General features: G+C 42.8%; 1 protein-coding gene across 1 annotated transcript in view; it reads right to left on the minus strand.

Annotated features, from left to right (window-relative positions):
- The window catches only part of SIM2 (SIM bHLH transcription factor 2), a 465,003-nt gene that overhangs the window by 178,916 nt on the left and 267,236 nt on the right, over positions 1–18,851 (minus strand). Inside the window, exon 4 of the mRNA XM_069636111.1 lies at positions 7,902–8,010. Coding sequence (XP_069492212.1) covers positions 7,902–8,010 — 109 coding nt within the window. The remainder of the gene's footprint in view (positions 1–7,901; positions 8,011–18,851) is intronic.

Genomic DNA, 18,851 nt, shown 5'->3' on the forward strand with positions numbered 1-18,851 from the left:
GGAAATTCCAGTGGTACCGAATCCTGCCACCATTCTCTGTAATATCCCTACTGGGTCGCCCCACTTCACAGTGATTGATTTTTAAAAAAAACATTTTTTCCCAGTCCAATTACACCAATATTCTCAGTACCTCATTGCATTTACGTATATTGGTCTGAGATTTGAGCACACGAGGTTGCCCCAGGGGCACTGTGAATCTCTGAGTGTTTTTAACAGGGTGATTCAGATGCATTTTGGTAATTTACATGTGTCCGGTACAGTAATCCAGTACGTGGGCAGATTTCTAGTCTGTAGCACTTCAGAGGAGCAGTGTAGAGGAGATTCAATAGCGATCCTCACCCTGCTTGCGGAGAAGGGGTACAAAGTGGACAAAGAAAAATTGCAGTATTGTCGGACAGAGGTTGTTTATTTGGGGCCAGTGATATTGCCTTCCCGATGGAAGGTAATGCCAGAGAGAGCCACTGCACTTCTGAATATGCCTCAGCCAGTCACAGTGAAACAAATGCAGCTTTTTTTTAGGGCTCTGTAACTACTGTGGATCTTTGACTACTCTAGTTACGTGAAGCCCTTACTGCAGGGACTTAAGGAAGCGCAGAATGAGAAGGGTACAATAGAATAGTCTGAAGAAAGGGTGACTTGCTTCCGGGAACTCAAGGCCACGATCAGCAATGCTCCAGTCTTGGTGACCCCGAATTACAAGAAAACATTTTATTTGTTTTTTCATTCGAACCGGCAGGTGATGACAGTGGTCCTGACCCAGCAAACATTGCTAGGCCACAAACCGTTAGCATATTATAGCATACTCCTAGACCCAGTGATGCAGGGACAGTTCCCTTGCGAGCAAGCTTTAGTGGCAGAAGCTTTTGCAATTCAAAAGTTTTCAGCCCAGTGATATTGTACGTAGACCATGCCGTCTTTGCGACCTTGGAAAAATCCAAGTCGACTTTGATGACCCAAAGAGTTTCAGGGTACAAGGTTATTTCATCAAATGGATCGATACATCCCGTGCGGTGACACATAGTCAATCCTGTGACATTTGTAGCTGAGCCAGTGAAACCTGATGACATTGTTCATGATTGTGTAACTTATGAAGGAGAAGAGGAAGAGAGGACGAATGTTAAAGAAGATGCTTGACGGAGCTGAGGTTCTTTTTGTCAATGGATCTTGAACAATTAATTAGGACACTGGTGAGAGGCATATGGGTGCAGCTGTTGTGGGCATTGTGGATAGGGGATACCAGGTCAGACTGAAGAAACGGTTGCCTTCGCATTACTCTGCACAAGCGGCAGAACTAGTGACACTTATAGGGGTGCTAGAAATGAGTAAGGGGAAGGCAGTCACTATTCATTCTGACTCTGCGTATGTAGCCTCCACTGTACATTCAGGGTTATCAAGGTGGCAGAGAAGAGGGTTTAGGAGATCTGATGGGACCGCTGTCCAGCATGCTGCGTTGCTATCCAGAGTAATCAAAGCGTTAACCCTGTCCACAGTGGTAGGCCTTGTAAAGTGCCCTGCGCATACTAATAGTACTAACCCCATAGCACTTGGAAATGATGCCACAGAGAGAGTGGCAAAAGAGGCTGCATATTCACCATTTACAGAATCCCAGAAATTGAAGCCATGTCCCAGCAGGTACAGTTGCCAGCCCCATATACTGCAGTCCCTGTGCTTCAAATCATAGAAATGCAAGGGAAAACACCTAAAGAGGAGCAGGAGCTTTGGGCAAAGAGAGGATCTATCTTGCCAATAGATTTGCTGTAGAGAAAGGAGCTGATGGGGAAAGTAGTAATGCCCTTAAAACTGCTCCTTGTGGCTCTAGAGCAACTACTTTTCCCATCACACACTTGATGACGAATTGCAGCAGAGCTCCTCGAGGAATGGCTCAAACCGAACCTCCAGGAACAGGTAAGTAGATTCATAGGGAACTGTACAGTTTGCAAGCAAATCAATCCTGGAAACACCATGAGGTCAGTAAGGGGAGTTTTGCCAAGACTCTCCGGGCCGATTATGGGAGCTCCATATTCTCTTTGTGCATATGCTAATGATAAGTAACAATTACCAGTATCTTATTGTGGCTGTTTGTCTATTCTCCTGGTGGCTTGAGGTTGGTCCCTGCACACATCCTGATGCTAAGATTGCAGCAAAATTTTTGGTGAGAGAGGTATATCCACGGTGGGGAATTTGTGAGGTCTTGAACTCCAACAATGTAACCCACTTTTGTAATGCCTTGTCACAGAAATTACTTTGCCTTTGGTAATCAAGCACAGGTTATGTTTCATGTACCAATCCCAGGCCAACGGATTCATGGAGAGGCTAAACAGGGTCCTTAAAGCCTGGCTGGCCAAGAGGTGCAACAGTTTTAAAAAGCCATGGTTGCTTTGCCTGCACCGAGCACTGTTTTATTTGAGAAATCATTCAGCAAAAGAGCATCACCTCAGCCCTCACGAGATTATGACGGGGCGTAGATTACACACACCTCACTCACCTGCATGCACTGCATCAGACGCACATAAGACTGTAGAGGTCCTAGGTTAGGAGCTTAGGGAGAACCTTAGGCCTTAAAACAAAAGTGTCAAGATGATATCTTCACAGGTTGTGTCTTCTCACCAACAGTCTACAGGAGAAAGTGTCAAGGAAACCGATGATTAGCATAAGCAACCGTTACTCCTGGGAGACTGGATTTACATCCGGATCTTCATGCGCCTTTGGAATGAGTGGCATTTCCTTGGGGTGCATCATGTGATTTACGTGACTACGACTGCTGTGAAGGTGGAGGGCAAAAAGAGCTGGATCCACTTCAGCGATACACAAAGGGATGCTGATATCCCTCCACCGGCACAGGAGCAGGCTCAAAGTTAAGTATGCCCAAAGATTTGCAGTTCATTCCAGTGGAAAATGGGGGTGCAGAGAGAAATCCAGGAAGTGAATTTCTTTGTTTTAAAGGAAGAACATTTTCGCGTATATGATGAATGTTAGGATGAGTGTTTATATGTTTTTTGTGTTTCTTTTGTCATCATGTTTGAAGATGGCAACAAGTATGATTATAGATGGTTTAAATGTATCTAGTCTCACAGAATTTAAGAATATATTGCTACAGTCAAGAAGAAATGTTAATGTTGATTTCTTGAACAATGAGGATGATGAAATAGACCCAATAGTACATGCTCATGGTTTCACAACAGATAATATTTGGTACAGCCACATGAGGAAAGTTGGGAGAGAGAGAGCTGTAGGATTTTGCTACATTTGCTCCCTCACCCCCCGTGATTCTGGTGTCCCTAGGGTGTTTATCCCGAATGAAGTGGAGTTAGCAGATGCACTGTGTCTAGTGCACCTGGCCTTGTGCAGGGTACGAGGGCAGTTCAAAGGGCAATCAGTCACAGCATCCAGTCTACCTCTTGATGAAGAATTTTCAACTACAGATTGTAAAGAGCAGAAGAATGTTCGGTGCACACAAAGAGTCCAACAGAGTTTAGAAGGTATTCTTTTTTGCCAAGAACCGATAGGAGCGAGGGGCGAAAAGTTGCAGAGCTGGAGGAATTAGGAGATTCTCAGAAGATGGGTTGGCACAGGTGCATCAAGAATGTGGAGATGTGTAGCAAAACTACCTGCAGCATTTGACATGGCTCAAGGAGCCAGAGAAACCTGTTAAGATATAGACACCCATTTTTCTCTGTGATTTAAGGGCGATGGCATGGTGCCCGTTGGCTCAAATGGGAACTGCAGCCACACGCCTTGCATCGCCGATCTGGCTGGAGGTACTGCTGCTAATTTGGATATTTTTTGGACATGTGGGTCATATGCCTATGGGTAGTTGCCACTAGCCTGGCGTGGTATGTGCAGCTTTACCACATTGCACATGCTGGCGCCCATTATTCCGGAAGAACACTTGGTCCTAGCCTGCTCCATGCCCAAAGCCAAATATGTGCCCCTTTGTCCGCTGTGCCCCTTTTCTTATTAGTTTCTGCTCTTGTCAAATGCTCTTACAATGTTGTTCTGTCTAGGTAATGAAAGCAGCTGCCATGATGACTGTCAAAGGCTAGAATCACTGTCATTTCACCTCACATGGGTACTCAGACCAAAGCTGTCTTGCATCCTCCACCAAGTTGGGATGATTGCGTGGAGCAGTGGGTATATTGCGAAAATGGTGGGGGGACGAGTTGGGGTTGTTCAACGGATGAGTATGCCCATTTGAGGACCACTATGAGAGATAATTGTAGGGTTGATCCCTGAGAGGATGGTTTTAAATAACAGGAATATGATTTATTAATTAAAGTATTAATTAGGGGTGATGTTGGGGTGGTCAGGAAAAGTCACAATAATGAAGAGGGGTTCATGTTGCGCATTCCAATTTTGTGACTGGGAATGTGGTAAAGTTAGCATGATGTTGCAATTTTGTATATGTATCCAGTGTAGTTAAATGTGAATGAGATATGTTACTTAAGTTTTATTTTTTGTTAAAATGAAACATATTAGATTTGCACATGTGTAAAAAGATAAATGCCAAAACCACCAAATAAAATATAAACACGATCCAGATATAATGTGCGATGAAATGCATAGAAACTGGTCAAAAAGGAGTTTTCACAATGCACATGCAAGGAAGGGGACTGGTCATAGAGAAGCCACTGTGAAGAAAATATGACAGTTATTCAACATACATACACACTGATATACAAACACAGGGCATTTATAAATCTACTTGGAGTGGGCTTTTTTATAAATGGATTAAAACGCAGCAGTCAGGGTTTGACTTGGAGAAACTGATTTTGTAGAGTTTGCAGAGGCCAGAGCATGGGTAAATAAGTACCTACGACCTTAGGTTATGGTCAGCTCAGCTAAGAGACCGGCCATGGATTTTATGACCTGGTAATATCGCGACAGCAAATGTAATCTCTATTTAGAGCATGGGAGCATGACAGAGGGTTTCGGCTATTTGTTTTGACCAGTAATAAATGTGGGGTGAAGCGATGCTCAAGGCCAAAGTGACTGATACTCCTTGTGGTTCGATTATTTATTCAGAATGTGGCCAGGGGCCATGCATGTTGAAATTGTAGCTATTTAGATTAGAATGTTCCGGGACGCAAGTCATTTTGGGGTGGATGAGAAAGTTATCGCCATTTCAAAGGAAACCTGTTTATTCTGCTTTTTTAAAGTATCCATGCGAACCATGTGCAATTATGTTTAAGGTTAAGAGGTTTCAGGCCAGTTGTGACTCGTAATGAATTATGTTTGTATATGAATGTGTAACAATGCGTTGATGTCATGACTTACCACGGATGAATCCCAAAGAGGGATGTGCTATGGAAATGATTTGAAGATGGTAGTTAAGCTAACATGACGAAATGGAATGGAAGAACTGGAGAAAGATTGGATTTCTTTGTATCGGTTTTGACCAATCATGAATGGGGGTGGATTGTAATAAAACATATGGGAGTGTTTCTCTGTCGCAAAAATGTATGTAATGTGCCCACTTATGTGGTTCAGTGAGACCCAGATGATTGTACAATAAATTTGCTTTACGTACAAATGTGCACTCGCTTCTTAAGTGGTGGGCCTGTTTGGTTAAGGTGTTTAGAGGCCCATCCATACAAACTTCCATTCCATGGTGGCCTCCTACAATGCAGGCAAAAGGAAATTGGGTGAAAACAATGGGGTGAAGACAAGGTCAGCTCTGATGCCCACATTCCCAGTCCTTTTGCAATGGAATTCATAAAATGGTTAAAAAGACCCCTTTCTGCATTATAAAAATTGGACCTTAGCGGTTTGATCTGCAACTGCACTCTACACCTATTTTGGGCACAAATATGGTTGATATGTTAGTTGATTATTTATGAACCATACGTTTACACGTTTTTTTAATATAAAATATAATGTCTCTATTCAAATTTATGTTAATCTAAAAACATATTCAATTGTTAATGCTTTGGTATAATTATAGAATCTACAATCTGAACATACCAAATGCATCACAGGACCGTCCTTTGTGTTACCTACACATGAATATTCACACCTCATACATTCAATTTTATTATCCACCAATATGGAATATACATTTAATATGAAGTTATTCCATCTTCATCTGCACTAATAGTACCTCATTACATCTAGGATTAAGCACATTATTCACATGATACTTCATTTGTAGCTAAAACCCTTCAGGTGTCCTGAAAAATAACCCAACATGTTTCTGTTCTACAATGCATTAATTGCATAAACATTTGCCAAGGGTACGTGAATCATGTTATGTTGATCATTCAATATCCTTATGTGCTACTACATCATGCTAATCCACTCATCTATAGGCAACAGTCTTAAAGAAGAGTTGTCTTAAGGGTTTGTGGCAACCTGATTAATGGGAGAAGACTTTTTGCATGTAGGTCCACACCCATCCAGTAGCTATTAGCGGTAGTCCTTGAACACAACATCCAGAATCGACTTTTTACCTGTATCATTCTGATATCTTTTGCAATGCATTCTGATACTGTAGAGAATGATATCACTAGACAATTTAGTGTGGGCATCAAATAACCTCCAGCTCCATATGTTGAAAGCACTGAGATACTTGTCTAATTTACTGATACCACCCACACTCTAAATTATATTTGGCAATTGCTGAGCTTCACTATGCCTCACGATTGTGAGGGTCCACATACAATGGCGGCCACTTACACTGTTCCTCCCTTACCAACCCCTTAAAAGACCTACTTCTGCATTAAGTAATTTACACAACTCACTCTCAAACATAAGCAAGTTTATCAGCCATAACTTGTTTTTTTAAAAAAATTATGTGTAACTGGCTTTGACAATAAACTGAAAATTATCCATGAATAAGGAAGGTGTTTTAAGGAGTACTTCTCCTGCAAAAGGCACAGTGAATCAAGCCTATATTTTGGGTACAATGTAAAACTAGTCTGCAATAATTACTACTAAAAACATAGAGGTAAACTAACGTTTATTGAAAATAGCTATGCTAAGAATGAAGAAAGCAAAATAAATAAATGTTAAATATTTTATTAAAAAATAATGAACAAAAACAAAACAACATAGAATACACTTTTGCAACGATACTGTGTGGTTTAGAACAGGTAAGGATGAAGGAGAAGTGTTGTGTGACTGTGAATGCAGGTGTTTGCGCCATTTCTAAAGTATATCTTCACAGGTGGAACTAGGTAGTGCAGACACAAGAATGCAAAATTGAGTTGTGTGGGTACGAGTAGTAATTCTTAAAAAAATCCCAAACTCATTTTAAAAATAAACACATATGTTTAGACAAATGTTCTCTGTGTAATAAAAACAAGTAAAATAAATATCACTATCATTCATTTTCGTAATTTAAAATATGTACTGTTAATATTATTTTCAAATGAAATTTATTTTCCCTTTTCATTTTCACTGCTTAGCTTTAAGTTTGGGTAATCATTCTCTAGACATATCAAACAGCATTCTTTTACTACTTACAGCCGCAGGAAAGCATACAATGCATTCTGCCACTGATATTCTTTGCCATAGGAGGCTAAGGGCTGCCATACAGTGGGACTATTTTACAGTATGTAACTTGCTGGTATACCTCGACGATGCCTCCTTGGAAATGTTTGTCAATTCCGCTTATTGCTTTTTGAGTTAGGCCAGTTTACCATTTAGAGCACTTTTTACAATGAATAATCCATTGCTTGTAAAGCATTTCCTGCCCTGGCGCAAATCACCCATGCAACATGTGATATGACTATAAAGTGCAGCAAACCCCTAGATTGGTGGAATAATGACTTCAGCTGGAATTTCATGCTGTGACCGATGTGTTCATACAGATCATACAGTTGGCAGGTTGGCGGTTGAGCTGTGCCACTGGAAGAGCACTACGCAACCATGGTGACAGAACTCAATGCATGCGGGTAATGTACCTTGCAGGAGGTGCGGGTGAAGAGGCTGGTGGGCCGTGAGCACTGCGGTCATCTCATCATGGTCCGAAGGATGGATGTATTCATAGATGCTATTACCGGTCAGCTCCACCTGGCAAGATACGAAACATGTGTGCTCAGCTGTTAGAATTTACACTTCTTATTGCAGTAAATGTCTACAAAAACTGTCAAATATGTACTTAAAACACTTCTTTTAACATGCAACTTTATGGAAAGTATTGTTTAATTTGATGAATAAAGTTGCATCTACATTTGCAGATGTAATCGTAATCATATTGCACACCAGTGAACCTTTTCAACACCAGCACCTTGGTATTATTATTGACCTTGTCAGAAGGCCCTGAGTGGAGTCAATAACTCAATGTTGCATCCTTACCATGTATATAAGAGCCACATTGACACTGACAACAGAAAGCAAGTGACAGCTCCAAAAATCTCCCCCAACAAAGCATTGATACGCAAACATAGGACTTGTGTTAGTTGCACACTTACGTGTCTACACACCAAAGTAAAGAAGCACATTTTATGAAACATGACGAAGCTCACGCTTATATTCAATTAGCAAAAATCAATGTTCAATTAAAGGATCTATCTGATTTCGTCGCAGCTATTTCCTTGAACCACATTTTGCGCGATTTTGCTTACCAAATTTCACTAAAACAATTGCCGAGGGAGACCCACCACAATACCCCCCATGCACGCCACCTACCTTTCTAAATACCTAAACCCAACCCCCATCTACTTTTTGCCGTAAAATGTGGTAAAACATTTTCTAGCAAATGGGCTTGGAGGATGTTGGCCTGCGAGCAAATGGGGTAGTTCCCAGTTCAACGTGTCCGTAAAACGTCTCGGCTAACTGTTATGCTCCATTCATAATACACTTAACGTACAACTCTTATTTTTAAATAGTTACATTTCGATGGAAAAAAGGTACCATCATCACATGGCATTCTCAATAAATTGAATGAAATAACTTTATTGACAAATATTTGCTAGAAAAACTTCCATTGACAATGCCCCTGAGCTATGAGCCATGAAGCTTTGTTGCAAACATTTTTAGCTTTGACAGTGAGAACGGACAATCGTGAGCTAACACCAACAAACATGCAACGGCCCAGGACCAAGCAGAACAGAGCCTCAGAAATCATAGGCATCGCCAGTGTGCTAAAATGTTTTTAGACCACATCAGCAGTCATTATCACATGTATAATTGCCCATAAACAACTAGTGGACTGCACTGAAGCCCTCGTGTCAAATCCCATGCTAATGTCTGCACATGTGGGATTTAAGGGTATGTTCAGTTAATAAAAACGAATAAAAACGTATTGTGTTGTGATCTGTGATAGCCACTTTGAAAGCATCTGATAACTTGGGCACTTGTTTATTTATTTGCCAAATTGTCTTCCATTCAACTGGCAAAAGTAAAGGATTATGCGTCTCATTTCTGCACTACATGTAATGGTTTTCATCTTGATGGATGTTCCTTGTTGGCAATAAGCAGTCTTCTTCCACGTGACTGGTACTTCTGCCTTATATGATAGGATAGAAATCCTAAATCTGCCAAGATGCCATTGACTGATTCCAATGGGGCATCTCCTTCAACAGCATGGATGGACCTCGCCCAGTACCGAGCCACACAATATAACGTTTGCCCTTTGCCGCATGTGGTTGGCTGTTGTTTTTAGGTAGAATATGTTCATAGTGTCCTGGCCTGAAACGCTGTTGATGGCAGCACGCCACATGCGCTGGGCGGCAATAGATGAGTAGTTTATATTGATGCCACATCATATGTGATTGCTCACACAGTCCAAGCTCAAGCCTGTGGGTGCTTGGGCATAATGTGGAGGCACGACGATGGTGAACTGATCTCCTGGCACTGGGCCTCTGTCCCGGGGGAATAGGAATGTACTTCCTGCCCTGCATGGACCTCTGATGTGTGAGCCCGTTAGCAGAACTCCCCTGAGAGCTCCTCTTGCTGCTTTGGTGACTTTAGTCTGTGGCTGCCGGAGGTCCTTAGACACCTTTCTCATGGCTAAAAAACAAAGCATTTTCTAATATTTTGGTTTCCAACTGTGCCAGATATGCACTGTTTTATACAGGCTCTGGCCAAGGAACTCAAGAACCTCGAGTATTCTTGGTTACAGGAGCATTCGGAGCAGAATAGGCCCTGGTATGTTAGCAGGAAGGAACATCTGCAGGTACATCCTTATTCACAGGCAGTTTCTTATCACTCCGAGAACATTCCGCAGCTCACACAACCACCATTCCCCATAAAGAACAACCACTGCAGCATACAACCAGGCAGGGACTCTGTACAGCATGAAAGGGAGATAAGTGAGAGACAAGGACGGTTTATAGTCATTCCATCAACAGCCAAAGCATCTAATGCCATGCCATCTAAAGGATCTCATGCATTTTTTTTATTTTATTTTTTAAATGGGGGGTCCACCCACAAACCCCCTTTTTAACCTTAAAACCCATTCTTATTAAACTAAATCCTTTACCATCTAAAAATAAAGTGCATTTTTTAGATGGTTTGGCTGTCGATGCTTTGGTTGTCAATGCAATGACCGGATACCGACAAAAGGACAGCTCATATCAACACACTACTTATGCTGGAACTATATCAGCCTTTATCTGGACCCCAGTCTGTTAGCAAGCTCAAGACTTCAATGTTGGCATGATGGCACCTCTTCTTGGCTCCTTTTACTCCTGTCTGTAGTATGATTCCTGCAAATGATCCTTGCTGCCGGACTCCCCGTTTTGTGCAAAAGCCAAGATCTGCACTGACCGTCCCAAGCTATCTTTCATGGAAGGGGACTACCCTTGCTCTCACTGACACTTTTCTCTCTGAAAGTAGCCTCATATATGTCCACTGTGTACTGATAGAGCCAAACATGCCAACTGCCAATGTGGTAGTAATGGTATTTAAAGGCATAAGCAATGGGGCCTCCATATTTAATCAGTGTGGTGCAAAGCCCGCTGGGTGGCTGGTAAAGTCATCCTGGAAACTACCTTAAGAAATCATCAAGTAGACTTGTGCGAATATAAAGTTGCCCTTTTTCTTTACAAATTGCACTTAATGAACACAAATAAAAGATTTTATCAGATGCTTTTCTTAGTCCACGCTGGCCTCATTTGTCAGTTTCCTTATTATAAGATGCATGTAACAGCACTACACTTTTTTCAGCTGGAAATTAAAGGTTCTTGAGGCAGCAGCTCTAATGTGTAAAGCGCCGTCAGTGAACAGTTCACTTCGTAGCGTCCGTCATACTTAAGGGTGCCCTCACTATTTGCCAGCTATTGGCATCATTGGCCATCATATGGTCAGATTCTCATACCATGTGACAGTTGCTGTCATGCGCTATGCACTTACACCAGTTTTGACATCACATGGAGAAGTATTTACACTGTTTGCTAAGCTTGCCATCATCTATACACAGCTACTCACACCATTTCTGTGGTCATGTGTTCAGTTGTTGCACACTGATTGCTATGCAGTGCTCAGCTATTTACACCATATTCTAGGTTTTGATAAAATGGCCACTTACCAACACCATTTTCTAGGTTCTGACATCCTATACCTTGAATTGCCATGTATTGTATATGCAGGGCTTTGGGAGAGGCTGGGTAAGTGGGTGGGACCAGGGTCGGAGTGGGGCATAAAATTGTCTTGGCACCAATGAAAAAGTGGCCCGCAGTTCCAAATGGCTATTCATTCATTTTGTGACACTGTTTGAATAGTACCCAAGGGGGAGTTTTTTGATAACATGTGATGTAAACAGGGGTGTCATTTGTGGGACGCCAGGGGTCACACCTGCGACCCCTTTGGTCTCCTTTGCTACCCCTATATATATGACCAGGTGGTGGCTGCCCAAGGTCAGGTTCATGAAACCAAAGACATGAGAAAAATACATTCCAAACTACCCATTAACTCTTAATTTTTCTGTACATTGGAAGTGAACGTTGAGAGTTTTCTGCACCTATTCAAGTTGAGATAAGTGTGACCTAATGGCTCTCAGAGATACAGGGTCTCAGGCAAATTTGATCTCATGAGAAGTGCTTGACACTTTGAACCATGGAAGGGGCAAGAGTCATTGCATTACTCTAAATCTCCTCCTTGGAGAACTAAGCAATATGGATGTAAAAAAGATTCCACTAGATGGAGTTACAGAAATAGAAAGTAAAATAGAGTGACACCGACTCATACATTAGGTGATAATCGTGGCTCATGATGGCACATCTTTCTTACTGGGAAACAATTTACTACGAAGGATTTGCCTTTTGATAGATTGCATGAACCAGCTCCTATGGGATCTATGTTAAAATAACAATAAAACAACAAGGCCCAAAACAACAAATAGTTTTTTCTGAATTTCCATAATGTTTTTTGGTTTCTTTGCATTTTTTTCCCTTTTTTAAATGTGGAGGTGACCCGCCGCACCCTATTGACACCCCAAACTTTTTTCATTTCCTAACCTAACCCACCATCTATGTTTTTGAAAAAAAAGGGCAAAAATGTGTTGATAAAAATTCATTGTTTTCGGCCTCATTGTTTTTACATTCGTTTTTTTGATGTGATGCCGTCCCATGGACCCAAACCTGCCACCTGCTCAAATTGAAATGGAGTGCGATTACATCAGCCTCTACTCTGAGTGGCAATCCATTGCAGAATTACCCAGGTCTCTAACATCCCCATCATATCCGTGAAGGAACAAGGTGATAATCTTCTACAGAACCTTTGAAAATAAACCTTCCACCCAATAATGAATGGTTCTCCGCCTTGAATGGAAACACGTTTTTATCCACATCAGTATTTCCGACGAGGTCCAAGGTCAACCAATGGATAATTCAGGAAATAAAATATGTAGTCCAGTTTCTATTCATAGGCAAGGAGAACAGGTACACCTCCCCCTACAGATTAATGGAGGTAAGAATCAGATTCTCTCAAGAATATGTTTAACTCAAGAAAGAGGTTTCACCAGTGAAAACAGTTTAGACAATTACAAAAATACCAGAAGATGACCACATTGAATCTGCTAAATGAATGGGAGCCTGGTATTGATAACATGGATTCCAAACACCTGATTGCTAACAAATTGGATGGCCTCTTTCCATTTGTCTTCTCTTGGTGATCCTCCTGTTCCCTTTTCTCTCTCGGCCCTTCTCTTTCATATTCATGTTCCCACTCTTCACTGGTGCGCTCCTCTATCAGTCCTTCAATGAACTTCCTATCTCTCCCATCCAGGTGTATTTCCTTTTGTAGCCACCTTCAGTCCGTGTAGTGCCAGTCTTATTTTTTTCCACACCTTCTTCACTGTGATCACTGTCCCTACTTTCTGCACCCGTTTTGGTACTGCTGTTACTATCCTCACCTTCTTTACTTCTCTGAGTATATACTCCTCAATACTCCTATCACCCTCAAGATCTTCACCCCTCTGGGCACCTTCTTCATTCCTTTGAGTAACGCCTTCCTCCGCATTTCTATCACCCTAAATGTTCTTCACCCCTCAAATTTGCTGCTTCACTCCTCTTGGTGCCACACCCTTTGTCCACCACTCTCCATCTTCTGGCCTCTTCCCCCAATCTCTCTGGACTTGTTGGTTTGGTCTTGGTCTCTCCTCCAGCTCCCAGAGTCTTGTTCATCCCAGTCTCCTTGACCTCTCCTCCAGTGCACTGCAACATGAGCAGTCTTCTGTTCTCTCCTCCAACTGTCTGCAAACAAGCTCTTGCCTCCAGTCTCCAGCTGCTACTACAAACAAGCACACTGCCAGACTGAGGCTGTGTGATTTTATAGTGCTGTGCTTGTTCCTTCCAGTCTCTGTCTGGTGAAAGTGTATTTACGAGTGTTAGCTGGGATGGGAGTTGGCTGCTAGGCTGTGGTCCCTGTGATGGCTTAGAGCAAGGATATGGGACTTGGGATTGGCTCATCCCTGCCCTTGGATGGTTCTCTCTTTATCTGCCACACCCTGGCCCTATATTACAGCCTCTCTCTGGGTTACAGGAATTCAGGTGTGTTTTGCCAGGCAGCCAGTGTATGGATTCGAAGGTGGGCCATACCCCTGGGGTTGGATTCCAGTTCTGATATGGGATTTAGGGCTGGCTAGTCCCTTCTCCTGTGTGGTCCGCTCACTGGTTGTCACACCCTAACCCTGCCCATGGTGGATTCAATTGTCCTATCTGTTCTTAGCTGTATGAGAATGGAGTCCTTGTGAGATGGTTGATTGGCTGTCATGGCTCCCTTTGTACTTCTGATCTCTCTTTTGTACCCTTGTAGAATGTAATGGTATATCTGCACCCATGCAAGGAAAGCAGAGGAAACAGTCACTGCCAGTTTTATGGTACTGTCATTCCTCACTTCCCCAATTTCAGTGGAACTAACTGTGCTTTGGGAAGAGCCTGCCTTTCCCTTTCTCACATGTTCTATATTTCCCAGGTGTATGCATCTGTCGTCTGTTCAAGTCCCCTGAGCAAGTGCTGTGAATACAGGAGATCCCTACCTTCCCGATCACGGGTCCTATTAAGGCCCCTCTAAGATAGTAGACCTTCCCAAAGGAGAGGGTGATCTATTAAGACTACTGTGATTGGCCTGTGCCTTGAGATGGGGGTCCAGTGAAGGTGATCTGGGGACCCTTCTCAGATCATCACTGAGCGCACAACCCGAGCTTGGAAAGATAACTGCCCCCACTCGATCACCCTACCAGCTCCCTAAAAAATGGTTGGGGACATGACCACATATGTTATGAGGATTTACACCATGCACCACTGTCACTTTCATGGATTCCAGGTGATGGGGGATATCTAAAAGAGGATGGGTTGGTTTGGTTAGTAACAATAGAGAGAAGAAGCTAGATATCTTTGTTCTTGTGTTAGAGTGTGCAGACTGGAGCTACCCTGTCCCCTGCCAGCGCATACGTTTCTAGCTGTTTTTGTCAAGAGAATCAACACATTTGTTTACTGAAAGGAAACCACATGTGGCTGTGGTACTAGGATACATTGGTCAAAACTGTGATATTTCAATTCGTTTTAGAGATGTGTAGTGTTCAATTGTTTGCCATCTGGTAGGAAGGGTATTAGGAAGGTGTGTGTGAGTGGCTCTGTTGGTTTGCATGTAGTGTGTTTGAGCGTGGAGCTTGAGTAGCTAGTGAGTAGGGTTGGTAGAGGCTACGGAGAGTATGTTACACCACAGGTATAGATCCCTTGCCCATATTGTGCAGGTTCCCTGGCGTCATCACGATTTAGTGTGATGTATGATGTGTGATATATGGTTTGCCCCTTTAGCGAGGCCTCTTCTGGAGCTGGGCAGAGATGGGGTGGCACGTGCTGCAGTGTTACTGAAAGTCTGGTATTCTGTCCTATAATTAGAAGCAATGGTCGCAATGTGGTGGAAGAAGGGAGCTGGAATGACCTTCCCTACGTGTGTGACCAAGGCCAAAGAATTTGTATATGCCCTGGGCTTGGGTCTTGGTTGCTGGAAAGAATAAAAGGTAGAGGGGTCTCCTGTTGCTGTGTGATGTTTTAATCGATTATGCATTACAAACCTGGTCTCTAGTGCTATTCTTGGGGCAAAGGTGATCCTGGATTGTGCTGATTTTCTTCGGCAGAGTGTGCCAGTGTTTGGCAACCACGTTGGAGAGAGGCCATCATTCGTGTCTGTCTCTGGTGTAGTATGAGATCTCTACTAGTACATAGATACTAGTGTCCTTATTGGTGTTAATTGTATGACCTTTCCTCAATGAATTTGCCTCCTTAGCCCTGAAGAGCTCTGTTGGCAACGCAGAGTGCTTTCAAGAGGATGAATTTTTGATTGATAGCCAGTAAAGAGCTTTTAATGCTGGTGTTGTGTTCCCTCCTTTTGAGTCAAAGTAGTAGTCTTTGGCCCTCTTAAAAAGTTTGCTGGTACCCCACCGGTAATTCCTATAGGATACCAGCAAATGGACCTACTGTTACCAGCACCCGATATGCCGAATTACCAGCATATTACAGGTGCCGGCAACAGTAGATAAATTGGGATTGCCGGTATTTCCAGCCCCGGTAATACTGGTGCCGGTAATAACAGCTGTTCTTTGCCGGTGGGGGGCCTGATTTACTTGGCTGGAGGTAAATCAGGCTACCCCACCGGCAAACCTGTATTCTGTGAGTCCGGAAACGTGCCGGTAAACAGAATTACCAGCAGGTTATTTCCGGACCGGCAGAGTCATTATGAGGTCCTTTCAACTGTGCTTTGGATGTGATTGAAGTTTTTAAAAGAGGCAATCAGCGGGTTGAGGAATATTCTGTTAGCATAGTCCATTGTAGATCAAACTAGTGATGTGACGGCAATAATCCTGTGTAGGAAGGTGACACATGGCATTATCCTTCTGAGTGGAGCTGGTAGAAGCATTTCTTTGCTAGAGAACTGATTTGTGGATCTAGGGTAAGTCCATTGCATGTAAGAATATGATAAGTCATTTATAACAAGCCTGTACACAAGTGTTTCTAGGCACGACAACACATGGGAGGGAAGACAGAGGGAGGACAAGACAAATGATCTTACTAGGCCTTGTGTCATTCAGATCGTGCAAGTGCGAGATCGAGCAGTGCAAGGGGAAGGGAGGAGGAAGTGCAAGGGAGAAGGGAGGGGAAACAGGGCTGCAGTGCTCTGAGTAAGTGCAGCCAGGGCAGCGCAGCTCTGGGTAGTGCAAGGAGAACAAGGACTGTAGGGTTACAGTTACAGCCACAAAGTGCGTGGTAGGCACAGAGGTAGGGCAAGGGTGACTGATCAAGAAAGAGCCTATACTCGGTGAGACTCTGAGAGTAGCCAGGCAACCAGTCAGTAAAGCAGACAGGTAGGTCAGGTAGATCAGCAGGGGAGGGAGAGAGAGAAAGCAGAGGAGAAGAGGTACATTTTGAGCTGCTTCTGGAACTTCAGGTTGTCCGGCTCAAGTTTTAGAGGGCCAGTGAGGTCATTACAGAGGGAGGCACCTGCACAGGAGAGAGATCTACTCCCCACTCTCTGCCTGGAGAAGCATCTAACCCTGAGGGAGTTGGAGGTAGCTGAGCAAAGGGATCGAGAGGCAAGGTATTTTGGAAGAGAGTGTTGGATGTAGTGCGGGATCTGGCCCCAGAAAGCCTTGTGGACGGTTTATAGTGAAAGGGTTGAATACATTGTTTAGAAATGCAATAGTTTCGAAACAAAAGGACCGGAAAAAAAAATTCTAATGCAAGTTTTTTTTGTTGGGGTCCCCCCAACACCCGTTTTTTGGGGGGAAACCCAGTATTTTTACCTATACGAAAGCCAAAAAAATACATTTAAAAAAAGGCATTCAGATTTTTTTTTTCGATCCTTTTGTTTCAAAACTATTGCATTTCGAAACAATGTCTTTGAAACTTTGACTGGACACCCTTGTGGACAATGGAAGGGGTCTTGAACTTGATCCTTGCAGCCACCAGGAGCCAGTGGAGAGATTTCAGGGCTGGAGAGATAAGGTCCGTTGGCTTGAGGCCAAGGATAAGATAAACCTTGGGTAGGCAAAGGTAATGGTGCTTGTGTTGTGGCATTGGGTGAAATGATCATGAGTTTTGATTTGTTTGGGTTGAGTTTTAAGTTGTTACTTGTTATACATGCGGTCACATGTGTGAGGCAATTGATGAGGGCTGTGTTAGTGGCATTGTTTATGATCATTTTAGAAACGATGTATGCGTCGTTTGGGATGTCAATAGGATGTTCTGTTGAGATTCTGAAGTGCTTCTGGTGTGTCTTGGACATCCCACCTCCTACTGTGACTACTTGATTGGCTTGTAGGAGTTTGAAATGGTTTTGTGTACCATTACCTTGTAGTCCTCTCATAGCCATATTTATGTTATGAAATGAATGCTAGTACCTCTTTCTCTCTACGTATGGGTCAGATCTGATGTTGTTTTGTGTTCCCTATGCCACTGGGGTTTGTCTTATACTTTGTGTTGATGGCAACGAGATTGCCAGGTGTTCTGGGTGACTGCTTTATTGGGGCAGGTTCCTCATTACGTGTTGGGTCCCTGTGTTTATTTGTGGTTGTTTGTCGATACTTGCCTGATGGATAGTTTGTCGTGTAAGTCTTTCTTGATTAAGGGTGTGTTTTGGTAGTAGGTTTGGTCATTGTAGCTTATTGCGGGGGACATCAGCCCTTTCCCTCTGGCAAAGGAGGGCACTCTGATACTACCGCCAGTCATTATGGCAATTGCAGTTTGAAGTGTTAGCTACATGTTAGATCATTGTCTCTTAAATGTCAGTAAGCCCGGGGCAAGATTTCCAATATTTAAGCTTCATATTTACAAGGATGGTAAGATTTTAGCAGAGTCACTTATATTCCATTTTTGTGGCTGATCCTGCCCCAGTCCTAAAGTCAATGCAGAAGCACACTCTTCCATGAACTATCCATATTGTAAAAGGCCAGATGCATGTTTGTCCCTGTATGTTTGTCCGATGCAGCAGCTTCACCTGTTGTCACTGCTAGAGGGAGCTGTTGCCTTAGGCTCCATAGAGACAATGCCAATTTGCAAAGCTTCACCTGCTGTCACCCCTGTACACGTCCTGTCACGGGCCTGTACACTAGTATTGTAATTTTATGCAACTCAATGGTACCTGTTTTTAATCACTTAATTTATCAACTTTTCAAGGATAAAAGAGTGAAGTTTTTCTACCCATAGTCAAACACTTGACTTTCAAGCAACAGGCACTTAAACCGAGTGAAATATTTTCATGTACATTTAAAAGCGCTATTTTATGCAGAGAGCATTTATAGATGCACAGCACTCTAGTTCCTCTTGACAATCACCATGTGCCGCCCCGACCCCATCCATATTTTTCCACTTTTTTCTCTCTTTTCCAGAAGTCGGTTCTCGCTTTAAACTTTATTTTTTTTTAATGTTTTTATTGGCATTTACAGAATAACAATTATTCAGTGATTCACA

This window comes from Ambystoma mexicanum, chromosome 7p, assembly GCF_040938575.1.
Source record: "Ambystoma mexicanum isolate Mex_15411 chromosome 7p, UKY_AmexF1_1, whole genome shotgun sequence".
NCBI lineage: Eukaryota > Metazoa > Chordata > Amphibia > Caudata > Ambystomatidae > Ambystoma > Ambystoma mexicanum.